A 17,927-nucleotide genomic window follows, 5' to 3' on the forward strand; every position below is an offset into this window, starting at 1 on the left:
TTCTTGACTCCTTGTATTTCCTTATTGTTCATGTGGATCCTCTGTCCCCAAATTTGTTTTTGAGATTATTCCTTTCTGACTCCAGTCTACCCCTTTTCGTCCAACATTGTTGACTCATCTGAAAAATCTTGTGCTTCAGTCTTTGGATTGATGTAGATAAGATGAATTTGAGATAATACTGCCAGTTATAAAGGTAGGCTGCAGAAGGGTATCAACCATCCCCTATAGTCTCAGGAGAAGCAGACATTTTTGAGATCTTGGTTCAATATCAACTACAGAATGAAGGCACCATATTTAATCGGTTTTTAAGTGATTCATGTCATTGGTCAATAGATCAAGGACATATTAAAAATGATGCCTTTCTATAAGCTGTATTACTACACAAAGAAAAAACTATTGAAAACACTTCCAAAAATCATTAATAGGTAGTTTTTTGGATAAACCTGGCCCAAAGTAATTGCAATAAATATTTTCAAAAGGATTTTTGCCTTAGTTTTTCATGTCAAAGTTACTTTAAATTAGTTCTTAAAACAGCTAATTTTAAAGTTTATATAGGTGTTAAAAAATTAAACTTTTCATTCAACTGGTAGATTAAAATCAAACACCAGCTCTCGGTGTCCTTTTTATGGTGATGTAAGATAACTCTAAAGTAGATTTCTAGTTTACCAGTTTAAATGACCAAACTCATAAAATGACTGGCTTGTTTAATTTGAAACACGGGAATCATTCACTAGTTGCTCAAAGTCATGAAGTTCATATTATCAGTATAACAAGACTCAGAGTCAAAGATTTAAGCTACTGTGACTGGTAGCAGCTATCCCAGTATTTAATTGTTACAGACAAAAGTTTCATCAGGTAAAGTTACTCTATAATTTATCCTAAATCCCTGGTTGTTTTTGTTGTTTGTTTTTGGCTCTGTTTTTTTTTTGTTTGTAAGTGGAAAATAACTTAGAAACCTGTTTTAAGACTTCACAAACCAGTTATCCATATCTATCTATACCCATTTATTCATTAATTTTGGGCTCTTTGGCCTGTACAATGTCAATTTTCATTTTTAAAACTTTGCTAGTTTTGGAACTAGTTCTTGAATCAACTCAAGATTCTCTGCTTTTGTCAATAATAATTTTTAAAGTCTCAGTAAAATTAGTGTAAACGTTCACATATTTAATAGTACCTTTAAAATAAGCATTACTACATTTAAAATGGTTCCAAAATGAATCTATAAATGGTAATATAAATTAAAAAATACAAACTTAAAGTAAATAAATTTAACATTAGCTATGGTATAAATAATAGTAAATGTATAGTGAGTCATTACTTTTGAGTCTTAAAAAAAGATAACAGCATATTACCAGAACATGAGAAACCATGGCCATGATTCTCAAACCTCAGTGATCTACATTTGATACTGTTTTGGCCACCACATTCTTCAATGAGTAGTAAATTAATGCTAGAATTTCCAGAATTAAGCCCCAAGTCCTGTTTTTCAATAAATCTTTTCACACTCAGTGTTGAATACATGGCTCTCTTCAAATGAGTAAGACAAGTACATTTATTTTAAAGATCCATTTTGCGCAGGCTCATCCGACTGAAGGAATCTCTGGGGAGAAAATGAAAGGATATAAGTATAAATAAGTTTTGCATATTTCTTTAAACTATGCTTTACAGACTTCTTTCTGCAGAGCTATCTCAAAGTTTTGCCATCAGAGTTACTAACTTTCAAGTTACATGTCCATCCTATACATTCTGCTTTATATATTCTGGTTTTATAGATCAAAAGTATATTACAGTAACCACTTTGCCAAATGCATTGACCATTTACTCATTTGTCCAAATTAGATATTGTGATGAAACAGGAGCAAGGAATAAGGTGAGAGATTTCAGAAAAAGATTTGTGATTATTAAAAAGAAAAAGGCAGGGTGCCTGGGTGGCTCAGTGGGTTAAGCCGCTGCCTTCGGCTCAGGTCATGATCTCAGGGTCCTGGGATCGAGTCCCGCATCGGGCTCTCTACTCAGCAGGGAGCCTGCTTCTCTCTCTCTCTCTCTCTCTCTCTCTCTCTCTGCCTGCCTCTCTGTCTACTTGTGATATCTCTCTGTCGAATAAATAAATAAAATCTTAAAAAAAAAAAGAAAAAAAAAAAAAAAAAAAAAAAAAAAAAAAAAGAAAAAGGCAGGTGCTGGTTATTTACAATTTTAAATCCTAAGAGTTAAGCAGTTCTCAAACTCCTCCCTCGGCGTTAGGTCCTTTTTACACTTAAAAATTGAGGACCCCAAGAAGCTTTTGAAAGTGGATTCTACATTGATACTCACTATACTAGAAATTATTAAGGAAATTTTAAATTATTATTTAATAAAATAACCCATTACACGTCACTATAAATAGCACTGTTTTTAAAAACTCGTAAGAATTTTAGGAGCGTGGCATTCTTATTATTATAGACATTTATTAAATGTCTAGCTCATAGAAAGCCTAAATTCTAGAAAGCCTAAATTCTCATACCTGCTACTGCATTCAATCTTTCACAATATTCATATTGCATGTAGTCTCTGGAAAACTCTTAAGAATGAGAGTGAAAAAAGTGAAAAACCTTTGGTAGAAACCTCACAGGGTTTCAGGGACACCCTTCCACGTGTTCCAAGGTCACACTTCAAGACCGACCCTCTTAATAGCTTTTAAGCCTACTGCAAAATAATATTCCAGGTTATGTTAATCAGCAAAATTCAGATTCAATGAAAATGCTATTTTCTAAGTTCTCAAGAAATTAACAGTGAAGAGGATAATGTTCTTCAATACCTCTTAATATCTTTTTCTCTATTCTGAAACTGGTTTCTTTCAGTTTATCCTTCCTCCAATTAAGGTTAAACCCTGAGGCTTAAATCTCCAAGAAAAGTGAGGGCAGGTACAAAAAGATCATTTTTGAATCTCAAAGCTTGGTTTTCTGGTTCCAGGGAAAATACCAGCCTTGAAAGCTAGACACTGTTCACCACACCAGCAGCCCCCGCACCAAAGTGTGTTCGTTAATTCCAAAAGAACAATATTAAGAAAAGCTTGGGGGACTGACCATAACATAGATCACAGAGGAAGGCAAAACTCGGGATTACAGTGTTAAGGGAAAAACTCCTTTAGATTGGAATGATAACAATGTTTCCACTAAAATGGGCTGCAAATTTGAAGGAAGCAAGACTAGCATTCCCAAAGGGCCTGATTATGTCAAGGACCCAGTACCCTCTTCCCAGGACCTTGGACCAGTGAGTTAAGAGGAGGTGGGTAAAGGCAACAAGGAGGCAAAAATTCCAAAAAGACTGAAGGGAAGCACAAAGTAGAGGGGACTGGCACTGCTTCCCACTGAGAATTTTAAGAGGAAATGTATCAGTTATAAGATGGTGGATGCAAATTATATTTTGCCAGAGACAGGATTTTTTAATTTAAATTTTAGTTAACATACAGTGCAAATTGGTTTCTAGAGTAGAATTCAGTGATTCATCACTTAAAATACCCAGCGCTCATCGTAACAACTGCCATCTTTAATACCCATTCCCCAGCCCCTCCATCAACCCTCGGTTTGTTCTCTATCCTTGAGAGAGACGAATTTAGAAAGGCCCCCATCTCCGTCTGTTACTGTACAGCTACAACAATGCTCCATGTAGGGGACATGACCTACAGCAGGCCCTTAGTAGACCTTCTTTGAATGCATGTGTGATTTTTTTTCTACATCACTGAAGAACAGGGACTAATTTCCAGATGATCAAATAGCTCATTTCACTTTTGTAGCATGTTCTACCATGCACATACATTCTATTTTCATATAAGCAACTTCAGAGGTCTTCCAGATATTAACTTATTAACAATGTAATAGCTTTACTGTTGTTAGTTCAAAGAAAAGGGTGGTAAAATATTCAGTGGTTATATGTATATTTGGATTTCAAAATGAAAAAAAAGGGCAGTTAAAGTTTAACAGTTATGCCCTCTTCAGAATTCAGGTGCTGTTTTAACACTGTCCTTCGAAATTCACATGCCTAAAATTTAATTTCTATAACAACCTCTTAAAGGTAAGTATTATTTTATTTCTCACAATTAGTGGAGAAAAATACTCAATGGGGCCACCTACTTTAACACAAATATAGAAGAACATACTGTAATACTATTTTACTCTTAGGGCCAAGGAAAATGAGTATTTGGCTCTTGATACATTCTAGTAAATTCTGCTATATAAATAAAGTATAACAGGCCTAAAAGAAATAGCTTTCGGAGGCCAGACTATTGTGTCTTGGTTAGTATGCATATTTAACACAACTTTATTATTCTTTAACACAACTTTATTATTCTCAAATTACAGAAAGAACTGACTTCTATCTTGAAGGTTGATTCATAACAGGGTTATTCATAATAGGCTAGTTGAACTTCCTAAGTTTCAAGAGACAATATCTGAAACCACGTAATAAAATTTACACTAATTCATTATTATTGAACAATTCGAGCGGATTTCATTTTCCTGAAGATATCCAAAATAATAGGAAAAAATGAGCATACCTGTGGCAGGTGACAGGTAATACTGCCTTGTATAACTGAGGGATCTTTCTGTTTATCAGAGGCTGTAAGGCCTCTTTAAGGCGATGATAGTTTCTCTCCAGTTCCCTTTGATACTCCTTTTGATCAGGCCCAATTAGGCTCTTATTTTTTCTTAAGGCATCCTCACACCTAGGAAAAACAGCGTGTTACCAAAAGATTTCTTCTGGCACAGTCTGAGAACTGGATGCTACTACACACATTCACCATGATAATGTCATTCAGTTTTTCATTGGAACATTAAATATTCACTCTTGCATTGGGGGTAAGGCAGGGGACAGAGATGAACTTGAGTTCTTTTACACTAACATTCACTTAACCGTCTTCATTTAACTAAAAATTATATATTTTTGAATGTTAAAACTTAAGTCATTTTCTCACATATCACCATCAGACTAAAAGCTCTTTAAGGGATTTTACCCTACTCATTCATGTACCAACAATGGCATCTGGCACAGTGGTCTGCTGATATTCAAATAAGCTGCTTAAATGAATAGTCCTTGATAACAATCCTTTGTCCAATTTATTCAGATATTTAAGAAAAAGTACCTGGACCCTAACAGATCAAGTAGTAGGATGTTAAACAATGTACACATAGCTCGCTGTTTCAAACACTTAACAGAAGAAAAAAAAAAAAAAAACTAACAACCAATGTACACATATCACTACTTAACAGAATTGTAGCTAAGTGATGTTCAGAGGAAAATGTATAGTCTTAATTTTTTTTTTTTTAAAGCTAAAAGCAAAGAGCTTAGCAACTTAAAAAGAACAGAACAAACCTGAAGTCAAATCACAATCTTTACACACAGAAAACAAACTGCAAATTCTACTAAACATCTTAAGAACAGGCAATCCCAGTGTAACACAATTATTCTACAGTATGGGGTGGTGGTGGGGAAGTGTATTTCTGAGAAGAGTCTCAACTCCTATTTCAAGGCTGGGATACCAAAACCTAATGGAACTAAAAAGAAAAAAGTGTATTTTAATCTCCCCATAAACACAGTTGCAAAACTCCAACAAGCAAGACAATAGCAAACTGTTCCACCAATGTCACACACACCCCTTTGATAACACTCTAAAATTTGTCATGATGAAAATTCAGCATAACAAAAATAGGTGGGAACTTCTTTAACCTAACTCAAAGCATCTATAAAAAACCTGAAGAAAACACTATCCTCGATGGTGAGCATTTTTTCCCCTTTTTACAGTGATGTTTCAAAGCTCCAGTACTATGTTATTCTGAATAGCAGTGTGATAGAGGACATCACTTTCTTGTTCCTGATTTAAAAGGGAAAAAATTCTACAGATAAATTATTAGAATTAACAAGTGAGTCTGGCAATATCCTCTTTTATGCTTATAGAATTCAACTGCACTCTGTATACCAGCAAACAAAATATAATTCTAAAAGATATTAACAAAAGCATAAAAGTATGAATTGCCAAGGAATAAAATCAAGATATGTAAAGCCTCTACAGAAAATCAAAATATTAAGAAAACAAAAGATCTAAGTGAGAACTAGGTCACATTCATGGACTGGAAGAGTCAAGTTCTAAAGAAGTTCCAACTCTCTGCCAACTTATCTACAGATTCAGGTTATTAGTTTTAGGGGGGTAGAGAGGTGGAGGGAATGATAAATTGATTCTGTAATTTATATGAAAAGGAGAAGGGCCCAAAATAGTCCTTGAACAAAAGGTGAGAGAAACTGCTCTACTAGATATCAAAGCTGCAGTAATTAAGAGACCATGATATTGGCTCAAGAAGAGAGGAAGAGAATAATGGAAGATAAGATCGCAGAAACAGATGCATACCAACACGAGCACCTGATTTATAATATTTATTATACTTTATAATAATACCACAAAGCAGAAGAGAAAGGGCAATTTTTGAAATAAGTGGTGCTGTGTCAACTGGATATCCATATGGAAAAGAAATCTGACCCCAATTCACACCACAATTAATAAATGATATCCAGATAATTATCAATTATCAGTATGCACAAAAGTCAAACTAATCCCCTTGAACCATCCTCAAAAATCAACTGCAAGTGGATTTAAAAAAATAAAATAAGCCATTTTTGCCTTTTCCCCCTTTTGTTTAACCCATATTGAAATTTTAGAGATACCATTATATTGGGTTTTAGAAGTCAATATAGACTACTACTATGACGGGGGTGCCTGGGTGGCTCAGTCAGTTAAGGGTCTGCCTTCAGCTACGGTCATGATCCCTGAGTCCTCCTAGGATAGAGCCCTACATCGGGCTGCTCGCTCCACAGAGAGTCTGCTTCTCCCTCCCCCTCTGTTCTCCCTGTTTGTGCGTGCTCTCTTTGTCAAATAAATAAAATCTAAAAATAAAAATTACTACTACAACTTCACCCAAAAAGTAATCTAAGATACAAAAAGCAGTAGTCATAAAGAAAAGGCTGAATCCTTTCGCTACATTAAAGAGCTTCTTAAAAAAAAAGTTGTAAGCCCCAAATTCAGATATTTGTGATACTTACAAATAATAAAGTATATATCCAGATTATGTAAATACTCAAAAATCAGTAAGGAAAAGAATCCATTAGGAAAGCAAAGGACCGATATGTAACTTTACAGAGAGGAAGGTGAAATGGCTAACAAACACATGGCAAGATATTTGACCTCTTTGAAAAAGAGAAATGCAGGGGTGCCTGGGTGGCTCAGTGGGTTGAGCCTCTGCCTTCAGCTCAGGTCATGGTCTTTGGGTCCTGGGATCGAGCCCTGCATCGGGCCCTCTGCTCAGCAGGGAGCCTGCTCCCCACTCTCTCTGCCTACTTGTGATTTCTCTCTCCATCAAATAAATAAATCTTTTAAAAAGTGAGAAATGCAAATTTAATCCATAATCCATAATCATACCCATCAAACTGGTAAAAGTTAAACCGTTAGAGAATACAAAGTAGTAGTAGTTATATGGCAAGATGAACTCTCAAATACCGGTAGGATTTAAATTTGTCTTCAAAAACACTTTGTTTCTAAGTTCTTAAAAGTTTTTAATTTTAACTTCAGTATAGTTAACATATAGTTTTATACTGGTTTCAGGTGTACAATATAGTGATTCGACATAGTCTATACATTACTCAGTGCTGATCATGATAAATATACTCTTTAATCCTCCCCCCCTCTGGAAACCATCAGTTTGTTCTCTATAATTAAGAGTCTGTTTCTTGGTTTCCCTGTCTTCCTTTTTTTCCCCCTTTGCTTAATGGTTTCGTTTCTTAAATCCCACATACGAGTGAAATCATGTTGTATTTGTCTTTTTCTGACCAACGTATTTCTCAGTGTTATACTCTCTAGCTCCATCCATGTTGTTGCAAATACCAAGATTTCATTTTTTTATGGCTGAGTAATATTCTGGTGTGTGTGTGTGTGTGTGTGTGTGTGTGTGTATAAACCACCTCTTCTTTATCTGCTCATCTATCTATGAGCATTTGGGCTGCTTCCATAATTTGGCTAATGTAAATAATACTGCAATAAACACAGAGGTACATGTATCCCTCTGAATTAGTGTTTTTGTGTGTTTTTTTTGGGTAAATACCCAGTAGTGCAATTACTACATCATAGGGTAGTTCTATTTTTAGCTTTCTGAAGAAACTCCATACTGTTTTCCATAATGGTTGCACCAGTTTGCATTCCCATCAGTAATGCACTAGAGTTCCTTTTTCTCCACATCATGGCAAATGGCTGGTGTTTCTTCTGTTGTTGATTTTAGCCATTCTGAGAGTTGTGAGGTATAGTTTTCATGTGCGTTTCCCTGATGGTGGTGATGATCATCTTTTCATGTGCTTGTCAGCCACCTGGATGTCTTCTTTGGAGAAATTCCTATTCATGTCTTCTGCCCATTTTTCAATTGGACTATTAGGGTTTCTTTGGGTGTTGAGTTGTATCATTTCTTTACATATTTTTTTTTAATTTTTTAATTTATTTGACAGAGAGAGAGAGAGAGATCACAAGTAGGCAGAGAGGCAGGCAGAGAGAGGGAGGGGAGGAAGCAGGCTCCCTGTGGAGCAGAGAGCCCAATGCGGGGCTTGATCCCAGGACCCTGGGATCATGACCTGAGCCGAAGGCAGAGGCTTTAACCCACTGAGCCACCCAGGCGCCCCTCTTTACATATTTTGGATACTTACCCTTTATCAGATACATCATTTGCAAATATCTCCTCCCATTCCACAGGTTGCCTTTAGTTTTTGTTGTTTTCTTTGCTGGGCAGAAATGTTTAATTTTAATGCGGTCCCAATAGTTTATTTTTGTTTTTATTTCCCTTGCTTTAGGAGACTTATCTAGAAAAATGTTGCTATGATTGATGTCAAAGAAATTACTGTCTGTACTCTCTTCTAGGATTTTAATGGTTCTGGGTCTCACATTTAGGTCTTTAATCCATTTTGAGTTTATTTTTGTGTGTGGTGAAAAACAGTGGTCCCATTTCACTTTTCTGCATGTAGCTGTTGGGTTTTCCCAACACCATTTGTTGAAGAGACTTCTTTCCATGGCATATTCTTTCCTCCTTGCTTAAGACTAACTGACCATATAATTGTGGGCTTATTTCTGGGTCTTCTATTCTGTTCCATTGATCTATGAGTTTACTTTTGTGCCAGTCCCATACTCTTCTGATTACTACAGCATTGTAATATAACTTGAGTCTGGAACTGTGATACCTCCAGTTTTGTTTTTCTTTTTCAAGACAGTTTTGACTATTTGGGGTCCTTTGTGGTTCCATACAAATTTTAGGATTATTTGTTCTAGTTCTGTGAAAAATGCTGTTGGTGAGTTGGAAAAGTGAGCAACTCTTGATCTCGATGTCGTGAGGTGAAGGCACATGCTGGGTACAGAGATTACTTAAATATATAAAACTTTAAAAGAAACGTTGTGGGTATTTTGATAGAGACTGCAATAAATTTTTAAAATGCTTTGGGTAGCTGTGTGTGTGTGTGTGTGCGCGCGCGCACGCGCGCGTGCATGCTTCCATGAGCATTTCCTCTTTCCATTCCTTTCTGTCAACTTCAATTTCTCTTATCAATGTTTAATAGTTTTCAGAGTACAGGTCTTTCACCTCTTTGGTTTATTCCTGGGTATTTTATTGTTTTTGGTGCAACTGTAAATGAGACTGCTTTCTTAATTTCTCTTTCTGCTGCTTCATTATTAATGTATAAAAATATAAGAGATTTTTGTACATCGATTCTGCACCCTGAAACTTCATTGAATTCATCTATCAGTTCTAGTAGTTTTTTGGTAGAGATATTAGGATTTTCTATATATAGTATCATGTCATTCTGCAAATAGTGCAAGTTTTACTCCTTCCTTACCAATTTATTATGTTATTATGTTCGTTCCCTCTAGACCTACCTTGTTGAGGGTTTTTATCAAGAATGGATGTTGTACTTTGTCAAATACTTTTTCTGCATCTATTGAAATGATCCTATGGTTTTTATCCTCTCTTATCAATGTGATGTATCATGTTGATTGATTTCAGAATACTGAACCATCATTGCATTCCAGGAATAAATTCCACCTGATTGTGGCAAATGATTTTTTAAAACATATTGTTGGATTCAGTTTACTAGTATTTTGCTGAGGATTTTTGCATCTATGTTCATTAGATATTAGCCTGTGGTTCTTTTTGTGGTGTTTATCTGGGTTTAGTATCAGGGTAATGCCAGCCTCATAGAATGATTTCAAAAGTTCTCCTTCCTGGGGCACCTGGGTGGCTCAGTGGGTTAAGCCTCTGCCTTCGGCTCAGGTCATGATCTCAGGGTCCTGGGATCGAGCCCCGCATCGGGTTCTCTGCTCGGCGGTGAGCCTGCTTCCCCCTCTCTCTGCCTGCCTCTCTGTCTACTTGTGCTCTCTCTCTCTCTCTGTCAAATAAATAAATAAATAAAATCTTTAAAAAAAAAAAAAAAAAAAAGTTCTCCTTCCTCTTCTGTTTTTTGGAATAGTTTGAGAAGAACAGGTATTCCTTAAACTTTTGGTAGAATTCACTTGTGAAGCCATCCGGTCCTGGACTTTTGTCTGTTGGGAGTTTCTTTATTACGGATTCAATTTCATTGCTGGTAATCACTGTGCTCAAATTTTCTATTTCTTCCTGCTTCAGTTTTGGTAGGTTGTTATGTTTCTAGGAATTTATCCATTTCTTCCAAGGTTTTCAAATTTGTTGACACGTAATTTTTCATAATATTTTCCTGTAATTGTTTATATTTCTGTGGTATTGGTTGTTACTTGTCCCCTTTCATTTATGATTTTGCTTATTTGACTCCTCTCTTTTTTCTTCTTGCTGCATCTGTGTGAAAATTTATCAATTCTGATCTTTTCAAAGGACCAGCTCCTGGTTTTATTGATCTATTGTTTGAGTTTCCATATCATTTATCTCTGCTCTAATCTTTATTATTTCCTTCCTTTCTGCTGGTTGGGGGTTTTATTTGTTCTTTTTCCAGCTCCTTTATGTATAATGGCTCACACACCTTGGGGAAAAACATGGCATTATCTGGCTGAAGTTAAACCTATGAACCAACACTACTTTTAGGTTTATTAACTCCTGGGAAATCTCTTGTCAATTCAGAAACAGAGGGATATTTGAGTAGTACTCTTTGTAACTAAAAACAAAAACACAGGAAACCACCAAATATCCACTAACAGAAAAATTAATAAATCAGGGCATATTCATACAACACAAGATATAAAAATAGATTGAAGAAACATTATAGGTATATCTCACAAACACTGAAAAGAGCAAGTCACAGAATTATATTCACTATCCATTTATATAAACAACATGCAAAATGAAGTAGTGTATTAAAGAATAATACTCATTTATAATAAAACAATAAAGACAATAAAGTAAATAATATCAAATTCATGATAGTGGTTACCTCTAAAGGAAAGGAGAGATGTTATTAGAGAAGAACATATGAGGAGGAGATCTCAAAGCAAAGAGAACGCTATTTCTTAGGCAGGGTGGGTAGGTACATGATTTTTTTTCTCCCTATTCTTTAATAGCAAATAATATAAATACTATACTGAATCTATTAAAGATTTAATGAAAACAAGTTTTAAAAGATAAACCCCAAAATATAAAAAGTGAACACATACAAAAGTGTTCACTGTTTTTAGGAATAAATCAATGCAAACTAAAGTACCATTTAAACTGATTAACAACAGATACCCTACCTAAACAGCATTGTTTAGAGCAAAGTACACTTGCATACTTGACACTTTTAATACTTAGAAACTTTGTGCAATGCATGATGTATTAAGGGCCAATAAAAATGTTCATGTACTTTGGCTCAGTCATCTTAGATTAAAATTTTAACAAAAGAAAAAAAGAGGTACAGCCACTGTGGAAAATAGAATAGAGGTTCCTCAAAAAATTAACAGAAATACCGTATGATCCAATAATTTCACTATGGAGTATTTACCTAAAGAAAATGAAAACACTAATTTGTAAAGATACTTGCGTCCCTATGTTTACTGCAGCATTATTTACATTAGCCAAGATATGGAAGCAACCTAAGTGTCCACTGATAGATAAGTGGATAAAGAAGATGTGATACACACACACACACACACACACACACACACACACACACAGAGGAATATCACTCAGCCATAAAAAGGAGGGTATCTTGCCATTTGTAACAACATGAGTGGACGTAGAGGGTATTTTCCTAGGTGGAATAAGCCCCAGAATCAGACTACAAATACAGAGAACAAACTAATAGATGCTAGGGGGAAGTGCAGTAGAGGTAAAGGGGATTGGGAGACACATGCTTTCAGTTATGCAATGAGTAGGTCATAGGCATAAAAGGCCCAGCTTAGGGAGCATAGTCAATGGTATTGTTCTAGTGTACAATGACAGACAGTAGCTACACCTGTGAGCACAGCATAAGGTATAGAGAAGGTGAATCACTATGTTGTACCCTGGAAACTAATGTAACATTATGTGCCAACTATACTCAAAAAAAAAAAAAAAGAAAGATCCAATGCACTGGTGAATCACAGCACACTTAAATTCAACTTAAATTCAAATATTTGATATAATATAACCATTACAAAGTTTTAACTTTAATTGAAAAATAAAAAGATTATATATATACTGTGAGTGAGCTTTATAAACATATGCATATGATATAAAAAATAATATGTAACAAAAATTAAAAAGATAGCATGACTTGAACAAAACAGTAACAAAAATGGCTATAACTTTCTTGATAAGGTTTATATTATGTAGAAGGTTTTCTTCTTTTTGTCATTTAAGAAGAAAACCTTCTCTAAGTTGGTAATACTTAAAAAGACCAGCAGACTACAGAAATTCATCACCTTATCAACAACATACATAAGGAGGAGGACATGTGATTTAAAATGTAGTCAAAACAACAGCAAAAAAAGAAATAACCGTCTCTACTTAAATGTCTAGGCCCTAAACTAGTATGTATTGTTCCAAGATCATCCGGCACACAAAGATAACAGAGTGGTTTTGGTTGTTCTCCAAAACTTCCCTAATAATAAAAATAATGCTAGATGTGCCTGGGTGACTCAGTGGGTTAAGCCTCTGCTTTCGGCTCAGGTCATGATCTCAGGGTCCTGGGATCAAGCCCCGCATCGGGCTCTCTGCTTGGCGGGGAGCCTGCTTCCCCCCGCAACCCCCACCCTGCCTGTCTGTCTGCCTCTCTGCCTACTTGAGATCTCTGTCAAATAAATAACTAAATAACTAAATAAATAATCTTAAAAAAATGCTAGAAATCAGTCAATTCTACAAGTATAAAGTAGATTTCTTTATTTTACCACCACAGTTCATCTATTCCATACATTAGAAGCTATGTTTTCTGTTGTCTCCTAAAACCAAACTGAGAAGATAATCTGGCCTAATAATAAGATTCTGGAATCTCAGATTTCCAATGAAGCTTTCTGAAGCCTTTTAAAAAGACAGTCACCATGTTCAGGCAGGAGAAACTGACAATTCATGATAGCTATTGCAATGAGAATGGGGGAAATTCCATTCTAAAATACTTGAACTTGTTAGCATTCCTCATAATTTTATGATGGCAAAAGAGATGTGATATTATTTCTAACCCTGATAAAGCTGTTCAGTGACTGACTTGATAAGAGAAACCATAACAAGGAGTCAAAGACCGGGTTCCAAAGCCACGTCGTTAGGTGACCATCATGTCATTTCCTGAATGGTACACAAGGCTCTCTTATGGTCCAGTCTAGGTTGACTTACCCCGTATCCGACTGCTTGTCTTTACAGAGTTAAAAAAACTTTACAGAGTTCCAGCTTCATTAAACTATTCACCTTTCTCAGAACAGTCTCTAAACTTTGCGCGTGATCTGTTTTTTTCTTTTCTATTAAGTAGACCCTTCTCCTCCACGTTTCTGCCTGAAAAACTAATACTCATCCTTCAAGGTCCGTATCAAATGTCGAATTCTCTGGGAAACCTTCCCGGGCATCCCCCTGTAAAATTAATCATTCTCTCTACTGTCAAGCTTACATTACAGTGTTGGTAAAGCAGAAATCAGTCTCAAGTTGATAAATGACTGTTTGTTTCCTATTGTTTCAAAATTTGATATTTACCAAACACCTATTTATTATGTGCCAAGTATTATCTGTGCAGAAGAGAGTTAACTGCAGGCCTGAGACTGGTATCCTTCAAAGGCCTATTTGCAAGGTTGGTCCTTGGTTAGCAGCTGGGAGTTGGGATTTCGGGAGGTAATCGTTTCCAGAAGATAAGAGTGGCTCACTGTGCCTACACTATTTATACAAACATTATGGCTTCTGCTGAACACCTGCTTTCAGAATTCTGGTATCTGCCAGGGAGAAGGTGCCCACAGGAATAGCCCCCAACAACAATCTGGGCACGGACTCCCTAGTGAGCTTCTGGGTCGACATTTCACGCATGCTATCCCAGCTCACGGAGGGAGGAGTCAGGGGCTCCTGTGTGAATCCCCTGAGAGAGGATTTCAGAGCCTACACCTGGAGCCCCCCAGGCTTCCAACACAGTGCCTTTTCCCTGTGAGTATTTTACTTTGTCCCTTTCCATAGAAATCAATCACAGCTGTGACTACAGCTATACGCAGACTCCTATGAGTCCTCCTACAGCATTAAAACTGGGGGTGTCCTGGGGACCCTGAGACACCCATGTATTATTTCATCTAACTTGCACAACCTCCCTCTGGGAAGGAGATTATTACGATCATCCTTATTTAACAGATTAGAAAATGAAGGATCACAGAGATTAAGTGACCTGAAATAGGACACACAATGACAGAGACAAGATGTGAACACAAATTTTCTGCTTCCAAGTTTGTTGCCTGTGTGTTTCCTGAGGGAAGGGAAGCAAAAACTTTCACACTGAAGGTTCACAATAAACAACAACTCACAGGTTAAACAGCTAAATAGTCTAATAGTTTCAAGTTAAAAAAAATTGGGGGTCTACACTTTTCTAAATCTTTAAAATTAAAAATATGGCAATATAAAGTATTAGAGGTGGGGGGACATACACCCTGAAGGAATAGTAAGTCATGCACAAACTGTTCCTCATCATGAGCCACTTTCCTAGATTTTTCTCCCTTCAATGGTCCCTTAAGCCCCCACACCATTCTGTGGTTTGGACATTCTCAATTTGAGGGTCTTTACGCAGGAAGCCTTCAGTACCTTTTAGTAAAATCTTTGAAGCACAGTCGTAGTTTATTATGATGTCTGAAGAGCTTTGGGTCACTGGGTATTTCAGACAGAAAAACCTGGGCAACTTCCAAAGGCCCCTGTAAAATAAAATAAAAGTGTGTTTTTGTCTTCTCTAAAATCAGAGGAAGAATATGCCTAAATGATTTTTTCTCAGCACTGAGATGGCTGCATTTAAGCTTAATGCGTCTATGTCTATATTGAAACTTCTCAGGGCACCCAGACAACTCAGTCAGTTAAGTATCAGACTCTGGTTCAGGTCATGATCTCAGGGTCATGAGATCGAATCCGCTGTCCTGCTGTGGCTCAGCAAGCAGTCTGCTTGAGATCTCTCCCTCCCTCTCTCTCTACCTCTGCCTCTCCCCACCCTTGAGTGTACTCCCTCTCTCTAAAATAAATACATCTTTAAGAACAAAATACAGGGCGCCTGGGTGGCTCAGTGGGTTAAAGCCTCTGCCTTCGGCTTAGGTCATGATCTCAGGATCTGGGATCGAGGCCCGCATCGGGCTCTCTGCTCAGCAGGGAGCCTGCTTCCCCCTCTCTCTCTGCCTGCCTCTCTGCCTACTTGTGATCTCTGTCTGTCAAATAAATAAATAAAATCTTAAAAAAAAAAAAAGTACAAAATACAAAAAAACCTTCTCAGACAGATTCTGGCCATATATCTTAAGCTTCTCCTAATGTCAAATCTATATGCTTAGGTACTGTAATTAAATCAATGAGTATTTTTCAATGAAAAAGAGTAGGGGTTCAAGGACTATTATATTCATCAATGCATTTTTGCCTTATACATTTTACATTCCTTAATTTACCCTGGATGCAATCAGTTGTCAAGCCACTGGTTATTAGATACTTGATTCTGCTAAAATAGCTCCCCTCAATATTCCAAATGTGTTCTAACACTGCAAATTAAAAGATGATCCCTTGGAGTGTTGTATCATTTGGAAGTAAAACCCCCAAATCATTTGTGTTTTGAGGGGTAAAGGTATTAAAAATATTTGTTTCTACTTTGGGAGGGCACTTTTTGGCTTTGTTTCTTTAACCTAAAATATAGGTAAGATATGTGATATGAGTTCTTACTTGAAGCCTTTCTGGATTTTCCCTTACCCTAGAATATTCCCTAATCATCAGTAAAAGGATTTGAATGAACCCACTACAAGGAGATAACGGGATGGCTCCTAATCTGCATATAACAAAGCAACAATTGTATCTTATGCTCATATATTATTAAAATTTTCAAAGCAATTCCACATTACTTATTTCCTCCTCATGACTCACTGTGAAGGAGAGCTGGAGAAGATAACCTCAGGGAGTATGTAAGGAAGGAGGCATTCACATGTACCATCTGAGCTCTAAAAACGAGACTTTTTAAGATCACGTTCTTTCAGTACAAGGTTTTAAAGGAAAGGCCATGTCAAGTGAATCAGTTCCTTCTTAACAGAATGTTTAAGAACAGGTAAGGAGGACGCCTGGGTGGCTCAGTGGGTTAAGCCTCTGCCTTCAGCTTGGGTCATGATCTCAGGGTCCTGGGATCAAGCCCCACATAGGGCTCTCTGCTCAGCAGGGAGCCTGCTTGCCCCTCTCTTTCTGCCTGCTTCTCTACTTGTGATCTCTCTCTGTCAAATAAATAAATAAAATCTTAAAAAAAAAAAAAGAACAGATAAGTAGAAAAATACAAGCAGCACAGAGGGCAGGCATGAAAACCTTAATAACTGCATCTATACTAAAAAGATTTTTTTCAGTCTATCTTCATTTATACTTCGTGTCTTTTGCAAACCACTCCTAACATGTATCTCTTTCCACTTAATCTGATGGTCGTGGCCTTTGTGAAACATACTCATGGAATCATTTCCAATTCCACTTATGCCTGAAATCATGGAGGACCACGCACCTGATTCACCGTTGTGCCTACAGACCCCTGGAGCACCATCTGAAGCATTTTGGGGTCCGCTGGATCCTGATGTGTTGCAAATGCCAACTCCTGGGTCTTTTTCTGCATGTCCTCAATGGCAACTTCAATTGGAGTTAAGATGATCTGGGTGAAATAACATCTGTTAGGTCAATGCGCTGACTGAAAACTATTTAATGAGCCTGATAGAGAATCTTTTTTTTTTTAAAGTGGAGATGAACTATAAACTGTTTTCTAGTAATAGAAATCCAAACTTTAGATTCCTAAATGGGTGGAAAAAAAAAAAAAAGCCAGCCTTTTAAAGCATAAGCCAAGGGTAAACTAGCGATTTAGAAAAGAAGCCCAAATTAATGACTCAAGAATGGGCAAAGTTCGCGGACGCTGCCATGTGAGCAGCGGCACAAGATACCACACCCACACAGTTCTCACGTGGCTCCCATGTCTTTGTTTTGCTCATCCTATTCCCGTCTGGGGACTTACCTCCTCTTTGTGGGTGACATTGACCCTTGTCTTAATATAAGGAAAGGCATGAGAAGTAGTCAGAATGGTCTTCCGTTTAAACTGTTCATGAAGTTCCCCATGGGCACGGCCGTCTAAAGTGAAGGGCGTACAGTACATGAAACGGCGAAGATTATAGTTCTTGTCAAAATAGGTGATTCTGTCCTTCATTTCATATGTGTCAAAGTACGGCTCCACATAGGTAATCTGAATGTATGCCTGGGGGGGGGAAAAAGGCCTTCATTTTGTCACTGTTAAATCATCATTCA

The 17,927-nt window shown here is 36.8% G+C and overlaps 1 protein-coding gene across 1 annotated transcript; it reads right to left on the reverse strand.

Annotated features, from left to right (window-relative positions):
• Positions 1-1,143: 1,143 nt before the first annotated feature.
• Positions 1,144-17,910, reverse strand: LOC116862907 (dedicator of cytokinesis protein 7-like). The gene is made up of 5 exons (XM_032850358.1): positions 17,641-17,910; positions 17,143-17,286; positions 15,228-15,334; positions 4,532-4,699; positions 1,144-1,600 (listed from the first exon to the last, which is right to left on the reverse strand). The coding sequence occupies exons 1-5, from the start codon at positions 17,827-17,829 to the stop codon at positions 1,558-1,560; spliced, it is 651 nt and encodes a 216-aa protein (XP_032706249.1). The 5' UTR covers positions 17,830-17,910; the 3' UTR covers positions 1,144-1,557.
• Between the last annotated feature and the right edge of the window lie 17 nt (positions 17,911-17,927).

This window comes from Lontra canadensis, unplaced genomic scaffold, assembly GCF_010015895.1.
Source record: "Lontra canadensis isolate GAN:19392208 unplaced genomic scaffold, GSC_riverotter_1.0 scaffold374, whole genome shotgun sequence".
In the NCBI taxonomy this organism is placed as follows: Eukaryota; Metazoa; Chordata; class Mammalia; order Carnivora; family Mustelidae; genus Lontra; species Lontra canadensis.